The sequence below is a fragment of the Atta colombica genome, unplaced genomic scaffold (assembly GCF_001594045.1).
Source record: "Atta colombica isolate Treedump-2 unplaced genomic scaffold, Acol1.0 scaffold29, whole genome shotgun sequence".
In the NCBI taxonomy this organism is placed as follows: Eukaryota; Metazoa; Arthropoda; class Insecta; order Hymenoptera; family Formicidae; genus Atta; species Atta colombica.
In genome coordinates this window covers 736010-752969 of record NW_017259392.1, presented here as the reverse complement: position 1 = coordinate 752969, position 16960 = coordinate 736010, and the positions used below count along the sequence as shown (strand labels likewise).

General features: G+C 35.7%; 1 protein-coding gene across 2 annotated transcripts in view; it reads right to left on the bottom strand.

Moving 5' to 3' along the window:
• The window catches only part of LOC108690019 (dihydropyrimidine dehydrogenase [NADP(+)]), a 68537-nt gene that overhangs the window by 39160 nt on the left and 12417 nt on the right, over nt 1–16960 (bottom strand). For both annotated transcript variants that reach the window (XM_018197074.1, XM_018197075.1), the window contains exons 3-6: nt 14200–14532; nt 13575–13883; nt 13072–13398; nt 12659–12869 (exon numbers count right to left, since the gene is read on the bottom strand). In XM_018197074.1, the coding sequence (XP_018052563.1) occupies nt 12659–12869; nt 13072–13398; nt 13575–13883; nt 14200–14532 (1180 nt within the window). The remainder of the gene's footprint in view (nt 1–12658; nt 12870–13071; nt 13399–13574; nt 13884–14199; nt 14533–16960) is intronic.

Sequence of the window (16960 nt, the reverse complement as noted above, 5' to 3'; positions counted from 1 at the left end):
TATATATATATATATGCTTAAGAATGATATGCTTTAGAATGATTTTCTCGTGATTTTATTTTGTCACTTCCTCATGTTATTATCCTGTTAACATAGATTTGCATACAATTATTCTGAGTTAAAGGGATTCAGTTCCTTTTCAAAAAAGGAATTCAAAAAAGGAATCCACGATTCTTGAAATCTGAGTCATAGCGTCTTATCGAGACGTTTCGAAGTCACCTAAGTGCGTTCGATTCGCTCCATATCCTGCTGTTCTAACGCCAGAAAAGAGAATAGAAAATTACATTTGTAAAAACGCAAAAGCGAACATAAAACACAAATTTTTCAATATAATATGAAAGTTGAATTACAGAATAAAACATAACATAACATAACGTAACAGATTTAGGATATTATAATATAAAAATTGAATACAATAATTGTGCAACAAGTACATTAGTAGTATATAATAGCAATGCGGGAAGACTGAGAGACGACGCAGATGCAGCATATTTGTGACCATAAGAGAGTCAACGCTCCGTAAAAAGTAAGATATGAGATGGAAAAGAGCTGGAAGAGTGTATGGAGGAAGAGTAAAGTTTAACAGCAATATAGGAGAAAGCGATACGAAATTTGGTTGAGTGATGAATGAGAAAGGACAAAGAATCGAAAGGGTATCTTGAGAGTGGAGTCTAAAATTAAGAGTGTAAAAGATTACGCAGATAAGAGAGGATATTGGAACTAGTCGATAAACGAGGTAACAAAATGAAGAATGAAACGCTGATGAATTTTGAGCCAGTGGGATTGAATAAATAAGGATGGATAAATGATCGAATTTACGAGCATTATAGCAGAAACGAAGGCAGGAGTTTTGTATATTCTGGATGCGAGATAACGGTTTCTGAGTTAAAGCGGGAATGTGTAAGACGACATTGGTGTAATCAAAGAGAAAGATTATAAGGAGTTGGGATATTAAAAGTTTCTGAGTAGCGAAAAGGATAAAGAAGTCGGAGACGGAGAAATGCAGTTTGACAGAGACGTCTTGTTAAAAGATCAAGAAAAGTCAAAGTGGATACTTAGGATTTTAATAGAAGACGATTGTGGAATAGGAACTGAGTTAAAAAAAATGGAGAAGGATGATAGAGAAAGTGAGGAAAAGGAGCCAGTGATAAGCATCAAAGACTTAGAAGAATTTAAGTGAAGAGAATTCGATGAAGTTCACTCAGAGATGGAGTGAAAGTCCTGATTAAGAAATGCCTCAGCTGAGGAAGAATCATTCGAGATAAAAATCTTTAGAAGGATAACATCGTCAGTTACATAAAAAGTTTAGAGAATGTGGGAACAAAAGATAGATCAGAGGTGAAAAGTATGAATAACAAGGGATCAAGAACATAGCTTTGAGGGACATTGGAACAGTGCTGGAGAAAAAATAGAGTGAGGATTGAAAAGGAGGACTTGAGTACGATCTATTAACAAAGAATGAATAAGGGAAAGAGCGGAAAAGGAAAGTCCGTAATGTCCAAGCTTGAGCAATAGTAGTTCGTGATCGGCGGTATCAAAAGTTTTGAAGAAGTCAAGAGTAATTATAGATGCTAGAAATCTCTTGTCAAAATCACGAAGAATGAAATCGAATAAATATAGCAGCTTTGTAAAAGTACTGTGTAATATTTGAAAGCCAGATTGATAATTCGAAATATAATTTGTAGAATTAAAATAAGAATTCAATTGCTTAAAACATATCTGCTTGTAAGAAGCTTGGAAAGGAAGAGGGGATGGGGATAGAGCGGAAGGAAGAGGATGAGGAAGGATTCCGAGTTTTAAGAATGGAAAAAACCACAGCTTGTTTTCAAAAAGTAGGAAAAGTGCTGGATGTGAGGAAATAATTGAGGATGTGAGAAGAAAATCGAGACATTTGGGGAAGCAGAGGAGGAGCATGCGATTAAAGAAATAATAAAGACCAGCAGAGATGAATTTGATATGCCTAAGAATATTATATTTAAGAGTTCAGCAGGGGTAATATTTGAAAAGTAAAAGTAGCAAGATCTATACGTAAGCTTAAAAGAAGGGAATAGGGAAAAGAAAGAGGAAAGGAGGATGACAGAGAGTCAATAAAATAATTGTTGAGAAGGGAGGGATTGAGAAGATGTGTGAATATGCAGGGAAGAAGGAGGAGGTAGTATCTAGAGAAGAAAGGTTACGCCAGAAGTGATGAGGAGAAATGGATGAGAGGGATGAGGATAAAAATGACCTTTTCGCGACGAATAGCGATAGACATGCTGTTACGAAGCTCGTAAAAACGCAGCCAATCAGCCTCGAGTCGGGTTTGCCTAAATTTATTCAACGCTTCATAATAATAAGTTCGCGTATTGAGTCGCAACATTGAGTCAGAAGACAAGTGGCCTGGCTCGATGCTTGAGAGAGAGTGAGGCAATGTGATCAAAGACAGATATTAGAGAGGATGTAAAGTTCGAAATTTTCTCGTCGATGTGTGATTCGCAAAAAATAGGGAATCAGTCGATTCGAGCCAACTCACAATCAAGAAGAGAAGAATAGACAGAGCGCAGATTACGCGAGAAAGATGTGTGGGAGTGTCTCGGAGATCGGCCGAGATGCAATACAGCGTAGATAACGAAGTGATCGTTGATATCCTAGCAGATGTCAGAGTTTATGACGTAGACAGAATATGATTATATCAATGATGATGAGATATTGATGGTGACATGAATAGAAACAGAGATGGACTGACAGAGGGAAAGAGGTGAGGCAACAAAAAAAGTAAATGGAGAAGATTAGGATCGGATAAATGGAGGTTCTTTAAATCACTCATGCATATAATATCTGAGACGACAGCTGAGAGATATGATGTATTAGAAGTCGGTAGTATGAGAGCGAGGCGGACGATAGATGCAAATAGCTGCTATGCGTTTGCCCTTAAATTAGAGACGTATCAACAATGTCAATGCGTATTTTAGATGGAGGGGCATCGAAATGCATTTGAGGAGCAGAAAATGTGCTCTCAAAATATAGTGCCACGCCACCTCCTCGACCTCCAATATGATCGGAACGAAAAAATATATAGTTAGGAAGAGAGATGGAATTGGAATCAACTGAATCATATAACCAGGTCTTACCCATAGCAATAACATTAAAATGTCGATATGAATAGATACGAATAGATGAGGTCCTTCAGCAGGCTGAAGTGGCGAACGAGAGACCTAACATTATGACATGATATGATCGACATGAAAAGTATTAGAGAGAGAGAGAGAGAGAGAGAGAGAGAGAGAGAGAGAGAGAGACGACAGACTTTGAGAGATAGAAGAGAGAACGAAAGGAAAGGGACAATCAAGCGGGAGGATTGACAGAGGAAGAAATGAGGTAGGAAGCATGGAGAGGTAGGTAGCGATGGAGAGACAGGATTCATAATGGCAATAGATGAAAAGAAACTGGGGAATAACGCAATACAGGCAATCCCTCAGTGCGATAAAAAGACGTTACCTCGCGTCCAGACACTCTATATATCATTGTGAAAAGCCTTGATTGAAGGCGCAACACTCAGGACCAGTCATACATTCGAGGAGAGAAATCCTGAAGGACAACCAACGAGAGAACAAAGATCAGAAACAAAAAGGCCTCTATGGCGCCGAACGCAGACAAGAAGATCGTTCTTCCTGACTATGGTGGTCTGACAATAAGGGAAGCCGCTGACGAGGTCCAACCACGGATTCTGAATGCGCATACGATCTCAATAGCAGACGAGAGATACTCCCAGTGAAGCGACAGCAATAGAGATAGTATTAGTATAATCTTATAGTATTAGTATAGTCTTCAGATGAGATGGTAGGTAAATCGAAAATGATTGACCAAATTAGCTCATGATCGCGCTCTCATTCTCTCAAAACGAGAACTCACCCATAGTGACAGAATTCAATCCTGAGACAGAGCCAGCAATGTCGGATATAGAGGCTTCGAAGTGACAGAAGCGTTCCTGCATTTCCTGCAAGATAGCCTGACTAGCGGTCAACACACACAGTTCGCTCGACGCACGTTCGGCACCAGCGATGAGCCGCTTAATGGAAGATTCAGCGGCAGACCAGCGGTCCAAGACCAACGATCCTAGAGTCAATCTTTGTATCAATTCGGTCTATAAGATAGATCCTGGATTCCAACGAGGCAATTCATCCGTCCAGAACGGCCAAGGATGTAAATAGGGAAGCAATCCTGTCCGTAAGAACAGATGACATAGCCGAAGAAGATGCAGACGCAAAGTGATCAGTTCTGATAGATTCGTGATGCACAAGTGGCGAGAGTGAGGGCGAGAGGGATGAGGGATCATCGGTCGAGGAAGCAACAGCGCGCATATCAGCGGAATCATGGTCAGGCGAAACGGCGGACGCAATAGACGCGGCTCGACGGCCGGAGATATTATTGTCCATTTTGCAATAAGTAATGCCGGAACGTGAGATAAACCGTTTACATTTCAAACATGTCGGTTGGTTCATCATTGTTATTGCTATGTGACGATTGATAAATAGAGAGAGAGAGAGAGAGAGAGAGAGAGAGAGAGAGAGAGAGAGAGAGAGAGAGAGAGAGAATATATCTAAGATTGAGATAGCAAGAGTAAAATAAAAAGAATTTAAGAAAAAACCCTGATTCCAACAGTTATATAATATTAACGCATAACAAAGTGCATCCGCAAAAATGTCGCAGGCGAATGCGGAAACACGAGAGCACAGATGAGACGGATCAAGACACGACACTAACGTATAACAATTATATGCAGACAATGCAACGCGAAAAAACGCAACGACAAAACGGCGTGAGCAGTAAATGTGCACTCCATTAGCAAATAAAAAGAAAATAAGTCACTAGATCCAGAATAAGAAACACGAATGTGAAGCAGGAATAGACCGGACAGCAAAGAATGAAAAATCGTGAGAGCGAAAGCGAAACAAGCGACCATGATAAGAGGTCAAATCCATAATCGTCAATCCAAACATCAAAATAATATCAAATTGATGTTGAAATCATCGTATTGATATCGATTCGATGTCAATTCGATGACTCATTTCATGACGCTGGATAATATTTATTTTTTTAAATAAAGTTTTTTTAAAATATTTTCTCTGTACAAATACCTTTTGCATTCACTATCAAAATCAAAGTCATCGATGCGATGTTCGTTAATTTGAATAATAACAAAGAACTTTATTGTAAATTATTTTTCTCTATTCCTTAGTCTTATTTTATTCGCATTGTCTTTTCTTCTTTATTTAAATTTACATATATTAATTACATAAAAATGCTTTAAAAGTAAAAATACATGAAGATCTCACATCAATATGCATGAGTGTTTGTAAGAAATAATTCGAAGATAATACACGATTTTAAAGAATAAATGCATCTACCCACTTCCTTCAACTCACATACATATACATATGATGCGAATCTAAATCCAAAGTCAGCAACCTCCCCGTGATGCGCATCGGATAATGCTGGCGATAATTGAACAGAAATACATAGATAACTTTGATATGTAATATCTCCACAATAAGAAATCGTACGAAATTCTCTATTTTTTTTTTCAAATTGTAGAGAAAAGTCTATACATTACGATAATTATCATAACATTTGCAAAGAAAAAAATCACTCCACAAAGTATGTCAAAGTACACAATTTTTTGGAAACACATCCTGACTTTAGAAAAGATGGCGGGCGGAAGTAAGAATGAATTTAAAATTTATGAAAAATTTTTTTAAAGTATAGATTTTGCCCTTGAAGAGAATGAAAAAAAGAACTTATAAATACGTTAATTTTTTAAAATTGTGCTTATTTAAAGTTATACGAAATTTTGGCATATTTATGTTGCGATAATTTTGTTGACGAGTGTATAAATACCTCCTTTCCCAAGGATTTCCACTTTGTAGTAGCCATGGAAATGGGACTGCGGGATACACATAGAATGCCTTACAGTAATAAAGCACGAAACTTAATCTTGATCTGTTGACACAGGTAGCTTTCACTGTCAAATAGTCTGAGACCAGAATTGACCACACACGGTGCGCGTTTGGCGTCCTTGAGGGCATGAGCTCTCAGATCATAAGGCAGGTAATAAAACTTACGGCCGCCAATGACACCATCCGCTCAAAGGTGGGTTCGTGGGCGGCCAACTAAGAAAAATCACGCGAGCTAGAGAGTATGAGCTGCCTGAAGCTGTATAGCGTAAGGGGAGTTATGTCTCGAACGCCTCCTGAATACCGGACGACTTCCAGAAGGACGTAACTAAGCCCCGAACGTTCGCGGCTCTGTTCGTATGAAATCGCGTGACCGCAGTACTTATGACTCATATGGATAGAAATAAAAAAAGACATTTAATCAAATTCTCTAGGGAATGGCTTCTCTTGGAAGCGAACGACTGAAAGAGACAGACACAGAAAAGGTCTAAGACTTGATCTTGCTTCAATGACGCCACCAAATGATATAAAAGAAAGAGAAATCAGGCAAAAACTCAAACTTATTTTCCTTTAACGCCTAAGTCTCAATGAACGAAAAGGGGGAGAGGGTGCTGTGGCTGGTATGAAAAAACAAGCTTAACCGTCATTGATCAATCGTATGTCCAGGTGACCAAAAGTTTAATCAGGATTGTCCTTGTAGCAGAGGATCAAAAACAAACTGAATGTTAGCGAGATGGATGAGATCAGGAAACTGATCATGTGGTTCATCCTCGAATTTTCTAAGAGTGTGCTTGCGCCTATCTTCACTGGCATTTGGGAGGGAGCTGGTGCAGTTATCATCAACTACGCCAATTAACAATCGGTGGAGTGGCTGAAAACCAATCCACCGATTTTAAAATCGGAAATTTGACTCTGCATGTGATGTCGGCCGGGAATTACTTAAGCGACATCGAGTAGAGATGCATGTAGAGAATGCCTGGCTGCTGAAGAAATCATCAAATTTCTATTAGACAAAAATATAGACAAAAAACAAATCAGGACACCAAGGAATAGATCTTGGATAGGGGAAGCGAAAGTAGGAACACTAAGAGCGTTACTTACTTTTACTTTACGTTGTCCTGAAGCAGCGCCCTTCTCTGAAAGTCCTTAACCTAAATCTTTCTGCAGTCTGAGTCAAAGCTTGACAAAAAACATGAAGAAGGGAATGCTGCTAGAACAGAGAAGATCATCTAAAATTCGCGAAACTTATAGTACAAATTAACACAGCAAAGTCGCCTTGGCGATTCTAACCAGATTAAGATGTAGACAACAATAGCACTTATTCAGAAGCTATAGCTAATAATTCTATTAAAAAAAAAAAACTGAGTGGCTGCGGAGCTTTTTATTAGGCAGACAAGATAAAGACTTGCGTTGTGATTAAAAGACTAAATGCAATTTTTATGTCAGCAGCGGAAATATCACCAGTACGCTGAAATCCAATCTAGGCAAGGATAAATACATAGATGTAGAGTCAAATCTATATGCTCTACGATTTCTATAAATTATTACTATCAAAGAAAATCGAGGAACTAGTGGCCTATACAAAAAAAAAGGAAACTTGAATTCCTCTTGGGCTGCAATGCAAACTCCCACCATATAAGGGAAACAGTTTCCATGAATTCATTATGGGCATCGGACTAACTTAAATAGAGAATCAGAACCCATCTTCATGGATTGTAAAAGAACAGGGGATAATAGACATAACCATATACGGAAAAAATGGCAGACCTGGTGAGAGAGAATATCTGAAGAGTCCTCGGACTCAGACCACGTACAGATATGTTCTCATTCATATATTGTAGAAAAATTCATATATTGTAGAAAATACAAAATAGGGGCATAAGAACTGGGAGGTCTAAAGGAAGGACCTGGAAGCCTTTCTAAAGAGTATCAAGCAGATTCCACTCCACAAGCTTTGAAATCACGGCATAATTTATAAGTGATAAAAGAAACTTACGAAGCAAATTGTCCTGAGAGGCTGAAACATCTCCGGATAAAAACTTCCTGGTGGAGCAAGGAGTTCTCGAAGAACAGGTTAGGGAAAAAAAAATTTTTTAACAAGGCAAAAAGAAAAAATTGACAATGGAATGGAAGATCTTTAGAAATGACTAACGCTGGTATAGTAAAGTGATAATTATCGCCAAAAAAAAGCTGGAGAGACTTCAGTGAAAACATTGAGAATGCTCCGGAAGTGTTCAGACTGAACAAAATCCTCAGTAAGGACAATTCTTTTCGTTTGGACTACCTTAAGCCTAGGACTACCTTCTAAATGGTAATTATACCGAAACAATTGATGAAACGCTTAAACATCTAATGTCTATCCATTTTCCAGATTTCCAGGAGAGGAATCATATCGGACCTGTCAGGCAAAGACTCAACCCAAGAGACAATACAAACAAGGGAATGAATACTCAAAAGTAATATCTCCTTGTGAAATGGAATGAGCTATTAAAATCTTCGAACAAGGCACCAGAACCAGATATATATATATATATATATATATATATGTGTGTGTGTGTGTGTAAGTGTTAACAAAAGTGCTTAGGATTAGCATAACCATGAAGCATATTTCATTAGTCTGGCACTAGGGTAGTTTTTATACCCAAGTTAGGAAGAAATGATCATATACAACCCAAAGATTACAGATCTATCAGTCTTACGTCTTTTATTTTGAAAACGTTAGAAAAACTGATTGATAGATACTTAAAAAATGGCCCTTTATTTATATGATCATTAAACTCTTCCCAGCATGTTCATAAGGAAGACAAATCAACAGATATTGCCCTGCATCTTATGAGTAGGGTGGAGGTTTAAATGATTGCGAAGGGTCACACAATAGGTGTCTACACAATAGGTGTCTTTATTGACATTGAGGGAGTTTTTGATAATACTTTAAATATATCGATTAAAGAAGTCGTGGAAAGACACAGATTCCGGAAGCTCGTGGATTAAATGCAAAACATGCTGGCAAGAAACTGACTCAGCCATAGCGATAGTACTATTGAGGGACGTCCGGTGAGATTGCCTGCAGGGGGAGAGTGCCTCTCTATGGTGTCTAATAGTGCATGAATTACCCCATAAAATTGAGAGAGTCAGACTTCCAGATCTACAGCTACGAAAGATGACGTGACCGTGATAATCAGGAGAAACTTTCTTACTACTCAAGGAACGCATGGATGAAGCTCTGAAGATCATACAAAACGAGGAAACTGATGGTTATCCAGCCAAGACCTCGAATATCATTTTCACCAGAAAATACAAACCCTTAGAGGTCTGGGATGAGAAGATAAATTACTAACTTGATCAAATATCTGAGTACTCATCTAGATGCGAAACTAAATTGGAGTTTAAACCTCGACGAAAAGAAAAACAAATGCTACATTTTCATGGAATTGTAGAAGGGCCATAAGCAAAAATTTTAGCTTAAATCCCAGAGCTTATGGCTGTAAAAATAGTATTAATACTAAGATGAACATATGTTGCAGTAATTTGGTGGCCTAAGTCAAGAAGATTTCAAAGAACCTGTATAAAAGCCTGTAGAGAAGATACCTAAAGGCTACAACAAGGGCCATAAGGATCGCACCAACTGAGGCGCTGGAAGTAATCCTCCATTCTTCAACCTTGAGTTAGGTGATTATCAGCATAATCAGACAGACAGCATATAGATTAATATGTCAAGATCAAGAAGAATCAAAAAAGACCAGGTCATATGAGACTGGGACTTTTCGACACTCTTTCACATTAAAAAAATAAAATCTCCAGAAAACATCTAGAAAACAGCTAGAGAAGTCCATCAAAGTCCTTGTAGGTCCAGCTAGGAGGACTGGCAAGATTCAAATTTCTTAATCAATCCAAACGTAGACATTTGGAACGAATCAGGAACAAATGGCCTCTTCAGAACGGGTATATACATATAAGCCTAAAACCATGAAAAAGCAATGGATGAACTAGCCAGAGATTTTCAAACTGAGAATCTGACTATCCTGAAGTGTGCAGAAATCCTTCTGAATAAAAGAAATAAATACTGTACTTACATATATCTGCAGACAGTAGGATAGCCATTGAGATACTCGCTAAGATCTATATACATATATAGAATCATCTATAATATGGAAATGCACACAAGCTCTAGCAAAACTAAGGGAAACAAACAAAATTATCCTAGTATGGATTCCTGAACATCAAAATGTATCGAAAATGAGAAGGCAACTGATTAAAAGTGGAGATCAAAATGGATCCAAATAGATAAATCGTCAGAATTCCCTTTTCTACGAGCAAAAAATATATAAAAAGAAAATATATAAAAAGAATGGCTAGCAGAATTCTTGAAAAGTGACGAAAGGTTGCCGACAATCAAAACAATAATTAATGTACAATAATTAATTATACATCTCAAAAAACAATAATTAATTATACATCCCAAACAAGACAGAATGAAATAACTGATAGCTATGGAAAGAAACAAATTAAAAATAGACATAGATCTCCACGAGATTTACTTCTCAAAGTACATTTATACAATCTTGAACTCGCCGAACAGAAAAAAATTGCCGATAGTGTGAAGAGCAGAGCGGGGACAGCCTGCACATCCTGTACCATTGCTCTCTGTTCGCCCATAAAAGATAAAGATGGGGTTACATTTTCGTTAAGTCTGAAGATCTAAAAGATAAGAAAGTGAGCATAGATCTAATACATGATACAGGACTAGGTTAGACTGCTAAACTTCGAAAAATTTCGAAATGGGAAGTGATATAGCTAAATCATTGTAACGGTGACTGTTTATAATCGTACTTGCTGTTACTGCTATTACTACTATTATTACTACTGCTACTACTACTACTACTACTACTACTACTACTACTACTACTACTACTACTATTATTACTACTACTACTACTACTACTACTGCTACTACTACTGCTACTACTATATAAATATTAGGTGTACAACTTTGCTTCCGCCGTTTTCCTATAGATGGCTTTAGCGGTAAGTGGTGGTCGAAATAAATAGATCATAGACGTCGTACAATAAACTTGGGCATCTATCAACATAACCCCATAGAAACATTAGTCGATTTGTGTCTGCATCATAAAGTTATTCTCGATTGAAAATGTCAGTTTACGAACCAAATTCTCGTCATTTGCGGGAGGTTTTAATTTTTTGCTTCAATATGAAGAAATCTGAGGCTAAGGCTCATCGAATGCTCTCAAATACTTATGGTGAGGCCGCTATTAGTGAAAGAACGTGTCATGAGTGGTTTCAATGCTTCAAGAACGGTAATTTTAACGTCCAAGGTCATGCTCTGTATTTGGTGAGACCAGCTCGGCGTAGTGTATTATGAACTGTTAAAACCAACTGAAATAATCACAAGCGATCGGTATCGAACGCAATTCATGCGTTTGAGCTGAACATTGAAAGACAAACGACTGCAATACAACGAGAGATAAAGTGATTTTGCAGCATGACAATGCTCAACCCCATGTTGCGAAAGTGGTCAAGACATACTTGGAATGGGAAGTCCTACCCCACCCGCCGTATTCTCCAGACGTTGCTCCCTCTGACTATTACTTGTTTCGATCAATGGCACACGGCCTGGTTAACACTTCCGGTCTTATGAAGAAGTAAAAAATTGGATCGATTCGTGGATAGCCTCAAAAGATGACCAGTTTTTTCGACGCGGGATTCGTACGCTACCCGAAAGATGAGAGAAAGTAGTGGCCAGCGATGGACAATACTTTGAATCATAAATGTATAACCAATTTTTTACAATAAAGCTTCGAATTTCGGAAAAAAAACGGCGGAAGCAAAGTTGTACATCTAATATATAAATATACAAAAATATATACAATTATATATAAAATATGTCCAATATGTCTTAGGAAAATTATTTTATAAAAAGTCATTTTATAAAAGAAAGAAGGATGTATGAACATGTATGGACATAATATTTCATATATAATTATAAATGTTTATAAATATTTATACATGTTTATGTATATTTATACATATTTATACATATCACCTTGATCAAAAAGTTCCCGGAATTATCACCAAATGATACTCTGAGTTAGCTGATTTGAGTTCTGTTTTTTTTTTTTTGGTTAGGTTGCCACATCTATCATTGACATTCTCACCAAATTTTATCACCATAGCTTGACATTTGTAAAAGTTATGCCATCTTGAGCCTCTACCTCTGCACGTATTTTCGATTTTTTACAACTCATGGATTTTGCACCATGATAACGCACCGTCGCACAGTGTCATCATTATCCGTGAATTTTTGACCAAGAACGAAACAATACCATCCAACAGCCATTCACCTGATATGGCACCCTGCGATTTTTTTCTATTCAATCAAGTCAAAAAACCGTTACGGGGAACGCGTTTTAACAGCCGAAAGAAGGTAATGGAAAAAACGAAGACGACTCTGACGGTTATACCGACAATAGAGTTCCAGAAATGTTTCGAGAGCTGGATCAAGCGCTGGCATAAGTGCGTTGCAGTCGATGAGGAGTACTTTGAAGGGGACAATCACTTTTGATGAATAAAACTTGTATTTTGAATTTTCTGAATGAATTCCGGGAACTTTTTGATCAAAATAATATGTATATATTCATGCATGAAAAATTTTTTTCCTGATACTATAGTTCATAAATTTTTGCTCGAATCGAAGCAATATTACTCACCAGTAAAATCATACAATCCTGAACCAAAAGCTGAAATTACGAAATCCGCCTTCAAAATGACCTTTTGTTCTTCGTCTTCTATCCATTCACCATTCTCATTTTGTTCAGTTCTGCAAAATTCGATCGCGATGATCCTCTCATTGTGAAGGATGACTTGTTTCGGAGATTGAAAAGGTATAAACTCACATTTTTCTTCTTTTGCCAAATCCATCTGAGAAATAATTTTAGAAACGTTATCAAATTTGAAAAATCTTTACCACATATCTTTAATTCTAAATATTTGAAATTAAAAGAAATTTTAAACTTAACTTTAATATTAAAATAAGTTTCTTCTTTCTAATTATTTCCAGGTTAGAAAGATTAGAGATTAATGAAAAGAAGAATTTTTTGTAAACGATGAACGATTAAATTACCTCTTCTGGAACTGCCCGTACGTTGGTGAAGCCTTTCCGAAAGACAACGAAGACTTTTCTAGCACCACATCGCAGAGCAGAAGTGGCACAATCGAAAGCGGTATCCCCCGCACCGAGAATGATCACGTTGCCCCGAAGAGACGGAAGTTCTTGGTTATTCTTGCAAGCGCACATACCCGGCTTACTGCCTTTCGCAACAATGGGCAAAAAACTTTTTGAGGTGAAGAAGCCCATTTCCGGCGTGAGATTTTCAAAAATTGAAATGCTCTTCGGCTCAGGTAATCCGATTCCTAAAAAAATAGCTTTATATCCAGCATTTTGAAGATCCTGAAACATTTTCACATTTATTGATAATGTGTTATTAACAAATTTTTGTAGAACAATATCTTAAAGTTAAGTATTAAAAGATAATGATAAAGAGTTTAAAAATGCGAATTTTTATTTTTAAGCTAATGCAACAAATTAGATAATAAATTTTTATTTTTATTTTAAGTTAATTTTACCTGTATTGTTAAATCATTTTCAGACAATGACCTTCCTAATTCGATTTTTACTCCTAAATCTTTAACGAGATCCACTTCAAAATTAATAACATCATACGGCAGTCTATACTGTGGTATTTCGGAAGAACTTAATCCGCCGACATACTTTTCTTTCTCGAAGATCGTGATATCATCGTAACCGAGTCGAGCAAGAAATGACGCGCACGAAAGAGAAGCTGGTCCGCAACCGAGCAGGGCGATTTTCGTGTTTGCATGAGGTACCGTTTGATTGAATTTTTTGGTCTGAGGAATATTCATTTTCTTGAAAATCTAAAAGAGAACGAATTAATTAATTCTAATATACGAATTAATTAATTATTATATATAAAAAATTTCATTTATTGTTTAATCAAAACTTAAATTATATATAAATATAACTCCATCTTTTTATGTATCATATTATTTTTAAAAATTAAAGAAAAACTAAAGAAAATATTTGGTATATCAGTTTCAATTTCGAAATTTTTTATACAGAATACATCATTATATTATTCTTATTGTTAAACATTTTATAAATGTTATAGTAAATTATATTTTGTAAAAATTTTATTTAATACAATAAATATTATTAATTAAGATTGCCTACATCCACCGCAAAGTGTTGAAGCCCGCCAATGTTAATAGGTCCTTCCTCAGTTGCATAAAGATTACATCCACCCACGCAAAGATCGCTGGTTGGGCAAACCATGCCGCAAGTGAGGCCGAGAGGATTGTCTGATAGGATCGCTTTAGCCGCACCATAGTAATTCTTGTTGGAAATCGAGGTAATGAAGGCTTTAATGTCCAGTTGCGTGGGACAGGATTTTTGGCAAGGTGCATCGACACATTTTAAACAACGTGCCGCTTCCCTCAAAGCTCCACGCTCGCTTAAGGTAGTATGCTTAATGTCATCAAAGTTCTTTGTCAGAGATACGCAACTCTGAGAAAGGAAGAAGAAAAATTAACAGTTTTTACAATTAATGAATATATTCTTGGTATAATATATCTATAAATTCAAGAAAATAATGAGAGAATTATGTCGTGTTATCGGATGATGAATGTTATCGAATGATTTTGCAAATAGGATATTAATTTTTTCTAAACATCACGTAATGCCTGATAATATGATAATCGCATACTATTTATGTTGATATTTCTTTGGAAAAATTTATTTTAAATGAAATTAAGATTATTAAAGATGATATTAAGAATTTACTTAAGAAATTTTTAAATAATTTAAAGTGTATAAAAAATGTTAATGCAAAGTAATCTAAGAAAATATTTCAACTGATTTTAGAGTAATTTGAGAAAGACAGAAGAATTATTTCCATTGCTGAAATTTCAAGTTTTATAGTGAGTCTAGCAAATTAGAGTTCAACAAACTCAAAGTTCATCAATGAACAGTTTGTGACGTCGCTATCAGATGGATTCAGCGATGTTGCATTTTCTCGTAAGTAAAATTCATGTAGGATAAAATAAAAGAGCAACATTACGAGATTTTATTTATTCATATTTTAATAAAATAATTTTCTGAAAACAAGCTGCAATTTATAAATAAAAAGCGTGATATTTGAATACATGATCGAGAGAGTAATCACTAACTGAAATAACATCCCACTGATTACATTTTATTTCATGTGATCTGATTACAAATTTCATTTGATTACAAATGATTTCATTTGATTATATAATGATTTCTCGTAATTACATATGTAATTATCACATTTATAGTGATAACAAATGATTTTATTCGATTAGAAACACTGTGACACGGGGATAACTACTTAATATAATCATAGGATAATGTTCCCAAAATCATGAAATCCTTAAGAAATTCTTATGTAATCATTTTGCAATCAGATGTGTTTATGAAATCAAATAAAATCATGTGGAATCACTAAAAATCATAATAAAATCGTATATAATCAACAGAAATTATTTGAGATTTCTGTGCAATGATTGGAAATTATGTGTAATCACCAGAAGTCACACGTAATCAGCATAAATTATTTTGAATTTCCGTGTAATCATTGGCAATCATAATCATCATGAAATGAAAATTCTCTTAATGATTTATGATGGAAGCACCATAAAATTTTATGAAATTAGTGTAAATAATTCTAAAGGCCGCGACACAGATTTTTGCATAACGCATTGTAATGAGATATGCATACCGTCACTAACGTGTCACTCGCGGCCGTTTTGTCGGAATTACCGGAACTCCGCCGAGTACCGTCGATCGATATCGTTCCTGCTCGTATTGCCGACCAGTGATGTGGTGCCATAGTTTCATGTCAATTTCACTCGCAATATACAATAATTTTCCGCAACTCTATTCTCTTTCACTAAACTCCTAGCTCATTTCTACAGGCTTAGTATTATTCTTTAACATTTTTTATAGACCATTAGCTAATTAATTAATGTAAACGTGCAAGGTCCGAAACTCTTGTATCCAGCACATATTGTGACGAATCAACAGAAGTCGATGACAAAACTATAATTTTTTCATTTCTTTTATTTTTCATATTGTAGCTCGCAGTTAATATTTTTAGCGATACTTTAATTGTGGAGAAGAATTATTATATACTATTTAATCCGTAAGTGCAATTAAGAGAAACGAGTCAAAGAAAATTAATTATACTTCATCATTAAAACAGAACACTTCTCTTAATTTTTTGTTTTTTTATTATTATTAATTATTATTATTATTATTATTATTATATTAAACAGTAACTTTATAGAAAAAGAAAGAAAGATTTACGATGTATGGACATATTTCATATACATATGTATTAGATATAATTATATGTATTGCGCAACTAATTCTGGATCCTTAACTTCAATTGATAAGAGTACCTATTCAAATTTATATATTTTCCCCGCCGTAATATTGGAGCGCCATCTTTAAATTTTCAAATGCACTGTAATTGTTGACGATTGTACTAATCTAATTTAAAAAAGTAGTAAAAACAAAATCGTTCGAAATGCAACATTTGAGACATTGCCTTCTTTTAGTTTTTCAATTGAAAAAAAGTGCCGCTGAAGCACAGGAAATAATTTGTTCGGTTTTGGGAAGATGCTGTTTTCTACAGAACCTGTAAGAAATGATTCTAGCGGTTCAAAAATAGAAATTTCGACCTTCATGAAAAATGTCCGGGACAACCAAAAAAAGCAACGATGACTTTTTTCCGAAGTGGAATTCAACACCTTCCAAAAAAATAGCGCAAATGCGTAGAAAGCGAGACAGATTACTTCGAAAATTAGATAATTATTCGACTTTTTATAAATTAATATCAAAGTTTAGTGAAAAGAATTGAGAATTATGTTGCTAAAATATACAAAAAAAATTTCATGGATTATATTTATAT